Source organism: Physeter macrocephalus, chromosome 5 (assembly GCF_002837175.3).
Source record: "Physeter macrocephalus isolate SW-GA chromosome 5, ASM283717v5, whole genome shotgun sequence".
In the NCBI taxonomy this organism is placed as follows: Eukaryota; Metazoa; Chordata; class Mammalia; order Artiodactyla; family Physeteridae; genus Physeter; species Physeter macrocephalus.
In genome coordinates, this window is record NC_041218.1 from 44,075,802 (window position 1) to 44,089,600 (window position 13,799).

Sequence of the window (13,799 nt, forward strand, 5' to 3'; positions counted from 1 at the left end):
GGGCCCAGCCGCTCCGCGGCATGTGGGATCCTCCCAGATCGGGGCGCGAACCCGGTTCCCCTGCATTGGCAGGCGGACGCGCAACCACTGCGGGGAAGCCGGGGAAGCCCCTAAAATCCTGAGTTCTTAAAAGGCTTGTATTGATACTTCAGGCTTTAGAATAAGAGACATTCTTTTGCTTGCTCCCGAGGGTTATGTTTGCAGAAGATGGCTAATTAAAATATCTCGGTGCCTGTCCCCTAAGGCATCTCTTTCTCCCACACCAAGAGCATTCAGACTCACATCCTTGATACTTGTCAGATCCAGACGAATTTGAGTGACAAACAGTAGCAAAGTGAACAGAAACCCAGCAAGGAAAAACTCCACATGCAGCTGTTGCAACCGTGAGATTGATGTGATTTGATTTATGCAAGAAAAATGTATCGACGACCTACCAGTTACTTTTCTTAATTAGGGTAATGTATTCATGGGCGTTTACAACATTATTCTCTATACCTTCTTGTATGTCTGAAATATTTCATAGTAAGAAAGAGTTTTCCAGTTAAAATAGTTTTTTCATGTTCTACAAAAGCTGGGGAAAGAGTCAACCACTGGTCTTTCTCAATTTGAGGGGAGGTGCCCTTTTACAGGCTAGTGGTCATGTCACCAAGTCCAAGCTTTACTGCTCACCACATGACAGGTCAATAAATCAAGAGACGAGTTGCTGGGGCAAAGGAATACTCACTTTATTCAGAAAGCCTGTAGACCAAGAAGATGGTGGACTAGGGTCCCAAAGAACCATCTTACCCTAGTTAGAATTCAGGCTTCTTTTATACTAAAAGGGGAGGGGGTATGGTTGGTTGGTGTAAACTTCTTGGTGTCAGAATCCTTTATTATTGCAGCTGTCACATAGGCTTACAATGTCCCTATAAACCTCCAACAAGACAAATGTTATTCTCTGTTCTCCAACTTTTTATCTCTGTATGAATGGAAAAGTGTTATACCTTGAAAGGTCAGAGCCTTGAGAATGGGGTATCCTGTATATTTCAGGCTAGAGGCAACATTCTCAACTTGCAGCAAAAGCAATAGAATACAAAGGTTAAAGGAAAAGAAATGGATCCAATACGGGGTCAGATTTGTTCTACTCTATTACAGTCAGATACTCAGGAAACACTCAGCGAGTTTAAAGGGGTGGCTTTTCACCTGAAGAACTGGTAATTCTCAAGGTGCCACTCTTTTAACAAAAACTGCCATTGTAAATGTCAACAATTCATTTTTCCTCCTAGTTCAAAACTTTTAGTTTAGGACTTTCAAAACATTCTTATTTTCACAGGGAGAGGAAAAAGAACTTGCTTTTACTGAGCACGATCTACAGTTGGCCCTGTGTATCTGCACAGGTTCTACCAACCGCAGACTGAAAGTATTTGGAAATAAATTTCCAGAAGGTTTCAAAAAGCAAAAACTAGGAGTGTAAAAGGGTTTGCAAACCGTGTCTCAGGTTACTGTGCAAGTAATCTCACTAGTGGCAGAGTGTTTAGGTCTCCTGATCCTCAACCCTGCCCATATACTACAAAGCCTCTTTGTGTTTCAGAGAAACGAATTATGGCCCCAAATGCTTAAACAGTTGTGGACAAGGTCACAAACCACACCTGGAGCCCAAGTCTCCTACATCAAAGCCCCCTTTCCAAGTGCAGCACTGAAGCACTGGTTACCTTGGGTCCCAGATACTGAGGTTGGTTATGGCCCAAACACAACAATGACAACCACATTCCCTGGTGTCCCAGACAATCACTATTACACTGTGTGACTTATTCAATTTTCTCAAACAGCTGGAGATGCCCCAGTAAAAAATCCAAACTAATCCTTTAGCTGTCATGAATATATGTAACAGGAACACAAATGTCTTAACAAGCAATGGCACTATGCTGACTGTCAAAACTTTGGAGGTTTGCTATTATCTACTAATAACACTCTTTATAAAAATGAGCTATTGTAGGGTATATAAAATATATCTAAATAAAGCTGTTAAAAATGGATGAACCTGAATTTGCCATAGCTTATTTGTAAGGTATAACACAACACATCTTGAAATAGAAAATGCATTTTTTAAAATCTTAAGCCCTTTATTTACTACAATGCAGAACATTTTATTTTTTGACATCAGTGGGTTTTGTTTTGCTGACATGTTCACTTACTCAACTGAAAACAAAAGTCAGGAAAATCACATGGTGACTAGTAGTAAGAGCAAGCATGTAGACCGTTCTTTGTACTGATGTTAAATCAACTGATCAGTAAAGCCTTTCTTTCTGTCTAATAATTAGGACAAATTCACTGTTGCCAAATAGTGTTGGTCTAGGAATCCTCTAGAAAGAAAGGCTTTCATTTCATACATGGAATAGTCACAAAATGGAGATAGCTTACTTTAACTCATTGGATTTGCTCATCCTAAATTGCCGTGAGATTCAGAGAAATGGATATTTTGTCATACGTTGTGCAACAGTTTCTTCAAATACCTGCTCATCCTCAATAAAACTAACAAGTCATCCAGACACACCAACATCTCAATGTGGGACACAGAGGTGGACATATCCATCATACACACATATAAAATTAGGAGACTCAAGGAATATGCAAAGTTGGCAAGAAATCATTTGATTCTTCGGTTATGCTCTAGTGACAAATATATATTTCTTGGCAACCAGCCAATCAGTTCTGGAAATAATATCGGACCATGACCCAGTAAAGTCTAACAGCCTACCCCTTGTTTTACATGCACCATTAGAGCCTGTCGCCAATCACTAGCCATATTTCTCAGGCATACTTTCCTTTCTTTGGAAGCATGAAATGCCCCGAGATAAATTTGCCATTCTCCAGAAAAACACACTTCCCATTCAACTGCAAATCCTATTCAAATCAAAAATTAATTCAGGCAGGCAGTTTAGGTTTCTTAGAAAACTTCTTAAAAATGACAAATGTATGTGATGGTAAAGCCATCCAGTATGTCTGCATGCTGCCTTATTAAATTAAAAACACCTGGTTTATTTATACAATGTATTCAATGGCTTACAGATTAGGATCCTAGAAACAATACATGTCTTATAGCAAAAAATATACATATAATAATCCACCTATAGTTTATATAAATGATGAAGTGTTTCTGAATATATCTATATATCTATATATATACACATATATACTCTGTGTGTGTATTTGCAGAATCAGCACACAAATATCGCAGTCTTTCATTGGCCCTTCCACTTCAGTGTCAAGAACACCAGGTTCAAAGTCTGAAGGAGCGGAACAAAGGTCACCGCTGAGGACAAAGGACTGGCTTGATGCACCTTCCTTTGTGAAGGACCAAGTTTGCTGGACAGTGACAACCAGCAACACACGGCTTATTGCAGGGACCGATCTCATTCCAGTTGTCACAGGTCTTGGCACATCCCGGGCCACAGGTATCATACACGGCACCGTGCTTACACTGGGTGGCTGAAAAAGAGGAGGTGCTGTAGGTGAGATGTGGGGAAACCATTAGAGCCAGGTTAATTCACCCTCAGCCCCATGCCGTTCCCGAAGGCTCACGTCACTCATGGCACTGGTCTCCCCACAGCACAGGTGCAACTCTGCATCCTAACAAAAGAATAACAAACACCCAACACTGCCCAAACACTCTAGGAACCACGCGCACCTAGAAAAACAACATCAAAGGTCCACCTGCTGGGCCAGCAAACTTCAAAATAAAATAAAATGAAAAAGCTTTATTCCCAGATAGGACAAACTATACATTAGTCAAACTACAAGGAAATCTATAGGTTATTTAGGTATTGAGAATAGTATGAAAAGTTAACTCCAAATAGTTCTTCCAGCTATTGAGCTGCGATGAATAAAAATAATTTCTGCAACCACCTCGATATTCAAATATACAGAATTACACATACAGGGAAAAAACCTGCCAAGGGTATTGGAAATGAGTGACCTATTTTAATCTGGTGATCATGTGTTGAATTAATCAATTTGAGACAAATTGAGCAAGAGTCGGGTAGGGACCAATGGAGAAAAATTAGATGTGTGACTGGGGAGAGGGAAGTAGCTGGTTGGCTGGTCAGACAACGTAAAAATGATGATGTAGCCAAATCAGAGCAAGTTACTATCTTTGTTGGAGCTGAAATGATTTTGACAATATTCTGAGACTTCCTGAAATTCATGAATACAGTTGTCGGAAAAAAATACTGCCAACATTCTGGAAGTTTTATGACACGTGGATCTTTCCATCTGAGTTACTTCCAATGACAATCAAAGGCGCCACCCCTCGTTCTCAGGAGTAGGAATGTTGATACATGTAGGGATTTAGAACAGGGAACCAGGCGGCACAGCAGGAGGTGAGCGGCGGGCAAGTGAGCGAAGCTTCATCTGTATTTACAGCCACTCCCCAGCACTCGAATTACTGCCGGAGCTCCGCCTCCTGTCAGATCAGTGGTGAAATTAGATTCTCAAAGGAGCACGAACACTACTGTGAACTACACACGCGAGGGATCTAGGTTGCGAGCTCCTTATGGGAATCTAGTGTCTGATGATCTGAGGTGGAGCTGAGGCAGTGAGGCTAGCGCTGGGGAGCGGCTGCAAACACAGATTAGCATTAGCAGAGAGGTCTGACTACACAGAGACCATAATAAATCAGCTGCTTGCAGACTCATATCAAAACCCTATCAGTGAGTGGCCAGTGAAAACAAGCTCGGGGCTCCCACTGATTCTATAATTATTTCATTATATATTACAATGTAATAATAATAGAAATAAAGTGCACAATAAATGTAATGTGCTTGAATCATCCCAAAACCATACCCCCTCCCCGCCCCAGTCCATGGAAATATTGTCTTCCACGAAACCAGTCCCTGGTGCCAAAAAGGCTGGGGACCGCTGATTTAGGAGAATCCTCTTGAAGAACAATAACAATCCAGCCTCCAGCTGCACTTGCCTTTGTCTACAGTTGCTGACACACAGCTCCTAGAACACTTGGAAATCTCCAAAGTGATGAGTGTCTTTTGTATGCTGGTAAGGACTGGTGCCTAGGGTCCCTAGATAGCTTCAGGATGGGGATTGGTTACCAAAGAGACCAAGGCATGATTAGAGGGTTGGGACTTTCGGCCCCATTTCCCAGGGCTGGGGAGAAGGATTGGATACTGAGTTAATCACTTTCAGCCAGTGATTTAATCAACCATGCCTACATATGGAAATTTCCATACAAAGCCCTAAATGACTAACGACAGGTTCAGAAAACTTTGAAACTGGCAGACACATTTAGGTGCTGGGATTATGGTGTCCTCACTCCTCTGGGACAGAAGCTCCTGTGCACTGGGACCCTTCTAGACCGTACTCTCTGTACCTCTTCATCTGGCTGTTCATTTGTATCCTTTATAATAAACCAGTAAGAGCAAATAAGTGTTTTCCAGAGCTTTGTGAGCAATTCTAGTAAATTATTAAGCCTGAAAAGGGAGGGGGTTGTGAGAACACCTCTCTCCCCCGACTTTGTAGCCAAGTGGAGCAGAAGTGAGGGTAACCTAGGGACTCAATACTTGCAACTGGCATCTGAAGTGAGGCGTCTTGTGGACCTGTGGAGGCCAATGCTAACTCTGGGCAGTTAGTCTCAAAATTGAATGGAATTTTAGGACACCCAGTTGGTGTCCAGAGTGTTGGAGAATTGGTTGGTGTGAGGAAAAAAAAAAAAAACCCACACATGTGGTGTCAGCTTATTGTGAGTAAAAACAGTTCGTTTCCAGGGCACAGGACTTTTCCTTATTTCCCAACATGCTACTTATCCATTTTAAAGTAGTCCATCTATGAAACTTACTTCAATTAAGTAAACCGCATGTGCCACTTGTTTTCCGCCTGGATCCTAACTGACACAGTAGATAAGTAAAAATTTACTACTATTCTTTAAGGCTACTTTCCCTAACGTTACCTCCACCATGTAACTCTAGTATGTTGTTTTGGCTTCTCCTAATTTCATTCTATTCCTTAGGCCACTAGGAACCTCCTGGAGCCAAGCCAAGCCTGAAGACCCTGCCCTCTGCCTTGACCTAGTGCCACTGTCAAGCTCGGTGAATGTCACCACCATTCACCCTATCTTCCCCTCTTTTAGATTCAGTTCCCAACCTTTTCTCCTGCCTCTCTTGTCTGGATAGGATGTCCCTTGACTGTATACTCAGAGCACCTGGCGCCCACCTCTATCCCTGCATTTGCAACATGAAATTATAATCATCCATTTCCTTGTCCTCTCTTTCTCCAACTAAATCTAGGCTACTTGAGGGAAGGGCTGTTTTGTTTATTTTCAGCAGTATTGTGGTGTTTAACATGTAGAAGGGACTCAGAGAGCTGCTGTGTGACTGATGCATTGATAGATGGATGAGTGAGTGGGTGGATCAACTTAATTCTTCTTCTTTAAATCTCTTAACTTATGCATTTCTGATCATCTTTTGACTTTTCATGGATCCCTTCCAAGTTCTCTTTTTCTCTTTTCAGCGATTAATAGAATATACTATACATTGGACATGCCTAATAATTTGGAAACACCCTAGCTGAATATCATATTCACAACAAATAACTGTATCCATGTGTTGTTCAATTTTTATGGCTCAGTGGTGTTCAAAGCTGGAAATCAGGGTCGAAAGAGAACTTCCCACTGCCTGGACTCCCACCCCAGACCAATTAAATTAGAACCTCTGAAGGTAGAACCAGGTTATCAGTATTTTAAAAATAATTTTAAAAATACTCCCCAGCACAGTTAATTTTAATGGGCAGCCACGTTTGAGAACTGGTCCTGTAAACAACCCTCACATTCATGCTTCGGTCACTGTAGAGACTCACGCCTTTTCAGCAAAGAAGAGGGCAACGAATATTTCCAAAGTGGAAGTAGGTGCACAATGGAAGCTCCTGCTGTTTCCCATCTTCTTCCACCTAAAACTCTACTGGAGCTCTTTCCAGTCTCAGCGCACTCATCCTCTCTTATTGATGACTTAGGACATCTGCAGGAGCACCTTAACCCACCTCCCTACTGCCTCTCCTCATCGGCACCCAGCCTTCATTTGACATTTCTGCTTTCTGACCCGTCTCTACCGGGAACTTGCTCTATTATTTGTCCTTTTCCATGCACATTAATCTCCTCTGTCTCTATTGGCTCCATCCTCTAAATATTGGAAACATTTTCAGGTCAACACTAATCTTTAGCAAAATATTCTCTCACCTATAAGACTTCTTACCTCCAGACTTCATAGAAGAGTTCACAGTCATTTTATCCAGTTCCTGTGCCATGAATTACCATTGGTGACCTACCTTCTTCACCCACCATATTTACTGAAGCAGTTCCCGCCGACGTTTTCCACAATGACCATATCCACGGACATGGAGGCAGTCCCCATTCTCACATGATCTCACCACAAAACATTTAGTCTTTTTGTCCATTTTATCTTACGACACTGAAATTTCTAGGTTTTTCTGCTAACTTCTTGCAAACACCTTCTCTCTCTTGGGCTTATTTACCTGCTCCCTGGCACTGAATGTTCAAATTGCCTCCAAGACTCTTCCCCTGACATTCTCTTCTCTTCCCTTTCCTTCTCTTCCTCTCTCTTTCCTTCCCTCTCTTTCTCTCTTCATCAGTGACTACAGTATTAGCTCTAATTTCCAGTCAAAAAGCTCTGAAATGGATTATCATCTGTTTGGATTCTCTTCCCAAACCAATCATTTTCCAAGTCTTAATTCAAACGTCACCTCCTTCGAGTAGCTACCTAGATCTCCCCCAGGATACCCTTCCCTCTTCTTCATCCAACAGCACTTTTCACATTATAGTTATGTTTACTTGTTTTAATCCCCCAATCACTGTGCAGCTGTAGTTCTTAATCAGAGATGCTCACAAGAGTCTCCTGAGGAATTTTTAAAAGATACATATTCCTCAGCCCCTTCCCTAAAGATTTTTGCTCTGTGTCTACAGTGGAGCCTTGGGTAGCTGTAGATTTTGAAGGTTCCAGGGGTCACTACAACAAGCACCCCTGGTTGAACAGAATGAACGAACCACTGAGTCTGGGACTCCTGAGGGCAGAGTCCTTGTCTTCTACGATGCAAAGTTCTGACACAGGGCCAGGCACAGAGGAGCAGCTTAATAAATGTCTGTGCCTGTTGGATGATGACTTCATCTTAATAATGTTCAATCCATCATCCCGGTTCCCAAGCTGGATTACATTTGGCTGGCCTTAAGTTCATTTTCCACTCTGCTGCTTCCAGAATGCCTCTTTCAACTCACTTTTCCCTCCAGATACTTTGCTCCCTTTCAGATCTTGCAAAGATCCCTTCTAGTATGAAAACTCGGCAGAATTTCCTCTCTCCCACCCATGTTTTTCCTTTTCCCTCCTCTCCTATAGACATGCATTCTCCCATGTCTTTTCCTCTCTCTGACCTCTCAATTCTTTCTTCTAATTCCACCACTTAATTTTCTACTGCTCCTCTGTGACATCTTACCTTTGACTACTGAACACTGAGATTTCCCTCACCATCTACAGGTAGAAATTAGAAGGTTGAAAATGAAGAACTACTAGAAAAAAAAAAAAAGGATCTTTTTCATCATCTCCATTCAATTCAAATTAAATCAACAAACATCTACTGAGTATCTACTATGTGGCAGGCATTCTCTTAGGCCAGGGAATCTAATGTGAGTCAGATGTCATCTCTGACCTCCAGTCTCAGGAGCCTGGACTTACAACCAAATAGGTGAAGAGGACACATAAACAGATTGTTAATTAAGTGCAAGATGTACACGTTAGACAGTGAGAACAAAGAACAGTGGAGGAATAAGAGAGACATCAACTCAATGTGGAGGGTTGGGTAGGGATCCAGGAAGACTTCAGAGAATAGATCCCACTTAGATCTTAAAAGGTGAGTAGACATTGTCAGTCAGACAATGGCAGGAAGAGTTTCCCAGGCAGAGACAGCACTGAGAGCCAAGGTGGGGGTGGGGGGTAGGGGGTAAGGGGGTGTCAGCAACAACAAGCAGCCATGACCCAATCAGAAACGGGACGATCCTTGCTTTGTTGGAGGAAGGGAGCATGGGATTTGAGTGGGAGGAGACAGAGGCAGAGAAGTAGGCAGGGGCCGTAAGCCTTGAGGAAGAGGACTCTTGCAAGGGTTTTAAATGGCGGGGATGACATGATTAAATTTGCCTTCAAACTGGCACAACTTTTAGGAGATCCTAGAAAGTTAATCCTGACTTGGACCTTGTTTTATTACCCTCTGTGAATCCATTTTTTTTCAAACTTATAAAAGGCAAACAGTACCTTTTTACAACATAAATGATTTGCACAGGGGCATTTGAAAAGGCTTCATTTGATCAAATACATTTTTTAAAAACCAGGAAACTACCAAAGTGGTTAGGGTTAGCAGGTATTTATTCCCAAGGGGGCACATAAGCAGCTACTCTGTAATGTGTGCAAGGACCATTACACGTTACTTTCTGTGGGATCCCATAAAGGCACCACGTGTTGACTTTATCAATACGTTCAATAACTGTAGATCTATGCCCTCTGGAACTCACTGTCCCCATGTGCCCCTACTGTGCTGAAGGTCACAGTGCTGACCTTACCTCCTAATCCTTTACAGGATCCTTTCCTAGCCAGCCAAGGGAAAGATGAGTGTGTATAAGTAGAGCAGAGCTGCTGCAGGGCAGGGGCCGGAATCACCTGGAGTTTGTAGAATAAAACAAGGAGGAAACTGCTCACAGAACCCAGCAGACTATCTCATGTGCTGCTGGAACACACACACCACTCTGAATATCCCAGCCCCTTGCCCACTTAGAAAATGTATTCCTCAAAGTGCACTGATAATTAGTAGTGGCACATACAGGGAGGTTGGCAGAAAATCTACTAAGGATGGCAAAGTAAGATGCAGGAGCAAGGTCATAGCAAAGTTACAGAGTCAGAAGGTACCAAGTAACAAGTATCAATGATAAGGAACAAGTGAATAGAAATTGGAAAGATCTACAGAACAAATATTTCCATAAATTAGTGGATGCTTACATAAATAAATATATATTGATAGGTATATATATTTTTCTACAGTGCACTTGCTTATTTGTGTTCTCATAATAATTAAGAACAGTGGCTATAATGCAAATTGACCTAGGTTTGATTCCTAGCTTTCTTAGTTTCCACCTCTGTGATTTTTAGCAAATTACAGAAATATTCTAAGCCTTAATGTCCTTTACAGTAAAATGTGGGTAACAGAGTGTTAACAAATAGATTAGAGTGGGGATTAAATAAGATAAAATGTAACACAAAGTTCTAGTATAGCCCTTGGGGCAAAGGAGGTGCTTAGAAAATAGTACACATTAATATAAATGGTCGTCAATGAAACTTTTAGAGATCTTCACAATAGCCCTCTGCACATTGTATTGTATTTAGTAATTCCTGTACTAAACTAGAGTTTCATTAGTCCTCCTTGCCACAGCTAGTGGGCATACACTTAATATGTCATGCTAGTGCTAAAATCCAACCTAGCCTGGAAGATGTCACTTGTTCATTCAGAGTTTCTTGCCTGGCTGGCTTCTTATTTGTTCAACTTCCAAGCCTTTTACCCTGGAAAATTTACCTTCTCAGTATTAAATGGCCTTAAGTGCTGTCATAAGTCAAAAGATCTGGGAGCTAAAAATTAGTAAAGAGTATTCTTATAGTCTTCAATATTCCAGATGACTCAGAAATGAATCTACTGAGAGATGCTGCATATCTCCGTAAATACCAACTATCAATTTGTGGAAGTTCAGTGTGAGTGTGTGTGTGTGTGTGTGTGTGTGTGTGTGTGTATAAAAGGTTCCCCTGCAATCAAACACTGACAGAGGTATACTTCACTCAGATGGTTCTGCTAATTTTAGTGGTAAATGGAACCTTTCAGAAGCCGTATTCCTTTTCCATTAGAAAAGTAATTTTAGCTGCTGAGATTCAGTCCCTGAACTCAGGATCCTGGAGGGGGGAAAGTATAGTCCTCAAATGCATTGGGTGCACTGAACTGGTGTTAAATACAGCCTGGTATCAGGAAGAGAGGGTTCACATGTTCCGTATCTGATATGATCCTCATCACAGCACCATACCTAATAAAATTAATAAAGTTCTGCTGAGCCCCACATTACACCAGGATGAATGGCTGGGGCTTGAGTCCATATATTTTATTCATTTCAAAGCAGAGAAAAGGAGACGGGCATATTCAAGGTGTGGTGCAAGGACCCAGTCTCTCAAAACCCTGACCTTCCTATACTACCTCACACTGACGCACTAGGTGGGAGGTAAGCCAGTTAGTCTCACCTTTCAGGAGCCTCAGCCATACCTTAATATGAGTTATTTTTATCAACTCAATCCTCCTCTGGGAAGACAGCATTGATAGAGAGGCACTCTTGCCATGGAAAGTGAACTCAGACATAAAGATTGGACTTGGGCTTGCAGAGGAGAGAGCAAAACCAAAAGGGAAGTTCACAAGTAGATAAAAGGGTCTGAGAGCTTTTTAAGGACATGGATTAGTGACTGTGTCAAGGGGTGGCATGAGGAAGCTTTAGCAACCCTCAAAACTCTCGTCGTCCTACCCCCTCCAGAGCCACCCAAATAAGCATACAAATTAACTCGGCAGTTTCAACTCTGGCTGCAGGTCAGAATCTCCTGAGAGGTTTCAAATGATAACAAGGCCAATTAAAGCAGGATACCTCGGCAAGGGGCCCAGGCATAGTTTTCTGGTTTATCTTTTAAGCTCCCAGAGTGACTCCAATGTCCATCCAGATTGAGACCCACTGTCTAAGTGAACACGATGTCCATTCACTGAAAATATAGACAAAGGCAATTCTTGAGCCCTCTTCCAACTGGAGGACAGCTCCTGCCCTCCACCAGTGTAGACCCTCTAGAGTTAGCAGCGCCATGAACTGCCTTCTTTTCTAATAGCAGAGTTAAGGTTTCTAGGATTCCTATAGAATGTTGCAAACCTCAGTCTCTCCCTACCAGGCAAATCTGGTCCTTTGCAGAAAAACATTTGCCAACCCTTGCAGTAAAAGACAAACATTTAGTCATCTCATCTTCAGGTCTAAATAAGAGCAGCAGTTACTACTGGCTGAGTATCTTCTATGAGTTGAGCACTCTTGTAAGATGTGTCACGTATGTATCACTAATGCTTATAACTCTGCAGAGTAGATATTATTGTACATTTCCAAAATATTTCTAAAATCTCTCTTCTTCCTCCACACACTGCCTCCACCTTAATCCAAGTCACCGTCATTTTGTCACCCCAAAGACTGCAATGGCCTCTTGCCTTCAATCTTGCCCTATTCAATGTATTCTCTACTCAGCAGCCTCTACACAGGGCAATCTTTCAAAAGCAGAAGGAGTGTTGCTTAAAGCCTGTCAGTGGCTTCCATTCTTCTTGGAATAAAAGCTAGACTCCTTCCCAAGACCTGCAGAGTCCTGCAATCCGGCTCTGGCTTCAACTCCACTCTCATCTTGTGCCCCTCTTTCCCCTGCCCTCCACACTGACTCCCTTCCAGTTTGAGAGCGGCTATCTTATTCAAATATGTTTCCTCTGCATGGATCTCTTGCCCTGAGTCCCTTGGATCCTTCAATGCTCGGCTGGAACATCATCCCCACAGAGACGCGCTCCCTCTTCTCCATCTAAGTAGCCACCGACTCCCTCCCCATTTGTTTTCTCTTGCTCTGCCCTATTTGCCTCCCCATCACCCTTACCACACTTAGCAAGTCTCTACCTGGTCGACTTACTATTTTTGTCTGGCTCTCCCACTGGGTTGCCAGCACCTCAATGACAGGGACGTCACCTCATCTCTTACAGTCACCAAAGTGCCCACAGTGCTTTGTTCAATGCCTAGTACTTAGCCACTTTGTAAGAAACATTTCTGGGATGAACAAAGAAGTCCATTTTACAGATATCAAATAAGCTAATTCACTTGCCTGAGATCAAAGAGCTAGAACGACTATTACAGCAATCTGTCTCTCAGAAGGAAAAGAATGTTCTACTAGTGTTTGTATAACCATTTCTCTCTCTCTTTCAAAAAAAAAAATCACACTTATCCTGAAGACCTTAAATGACTGTAATTGTCCCGAATCTCCTTTGCTCCACACATAACCTAAACCACAGCTGTGACTGTCCACGTGCTAAGCACATCCAGCTGGTAGCTTGAGGTTAGGAGGATTTTGCAACAGTGGAAATCCTTAAATTGTTCAAATGTGCTTGTCACAAAGCATTTCTCTTAAGTGCTTTCTATCCTGCCCAGTGGGAAGCCCCTGTGTTTTATCAAGTTGAAATCCAGCTGGGCCACTGATAAGATTTCCCTCTGGCCAAGGGAGCGTGTGACCATTCACATCATCAAGTCTCTTCTATTGCTATCTTGGGCCCTGGAGTGAGTTTCTGATGTTTGGGTCGGCCAGGAACTTCTCACCTGCACAATTCTGCTGAGGCTCCCAGTGGACGCTGATGCCCTCTCTCTGGCAGGCGCGGGTATATGCCAGGAATGACTCGCAGTAACAGTTTTTATGGACTGGACATTCACACATATCTGTCACGCAGGACCTAAGGGACCCAATAAAAAGAAATGAACTTTCAAAAATATCAAATTATCAAATGTCCTAAATGCAGCTTGGAGAAAAGGGGTGGGTGGGTGGATGTCAACCCTTGATTGGACATTAAAGGTTGCCATTTTAGGTTGGAAACCTAAAAATGATATAAAAATTCTGCATGAAACCTTACTGGATACCTTTGAATAATGTGACATCAGGTTCCCTTTCTTTTAGAGCAGG

General features: G+C 42.3%; 1 protein-coding gene across 2 annotated transcripts in view; it reads right to left on the reverse strand.

The window, feature by feature from the left end:
• Positions 1-2,083: 2,083 nt before the first annotated feature.
• The window catches only part of BMPER (BMP binding endothelial regulator), a 270,991-nt gene continuing 259,275 nt past the window's right edge, over positions 2,084-13,799 (reverse strand). The window contains exons 14-15 of one of the 2 annotated variants that reach the window (XM_024130256.1): positions 13,442-13,572; positions 2,084-3,468 (exon numbers count right to left, since the gene is read on the reverse strand). In XM_024130256.1, the coding sequence (XP_023986024.1) occupies positions 3,287-3,468; positions 13,442-13,572 (313 nt within the window). In that variant the 3' untranslated portion in view covers positions 2,084-3,286. The remainder of the gene's footprint in view (positions 3,469-13,441; positions 13,573-13,799) is intronic. The other variant, XM_055084685.1, reaches the window with a different exon arrangement.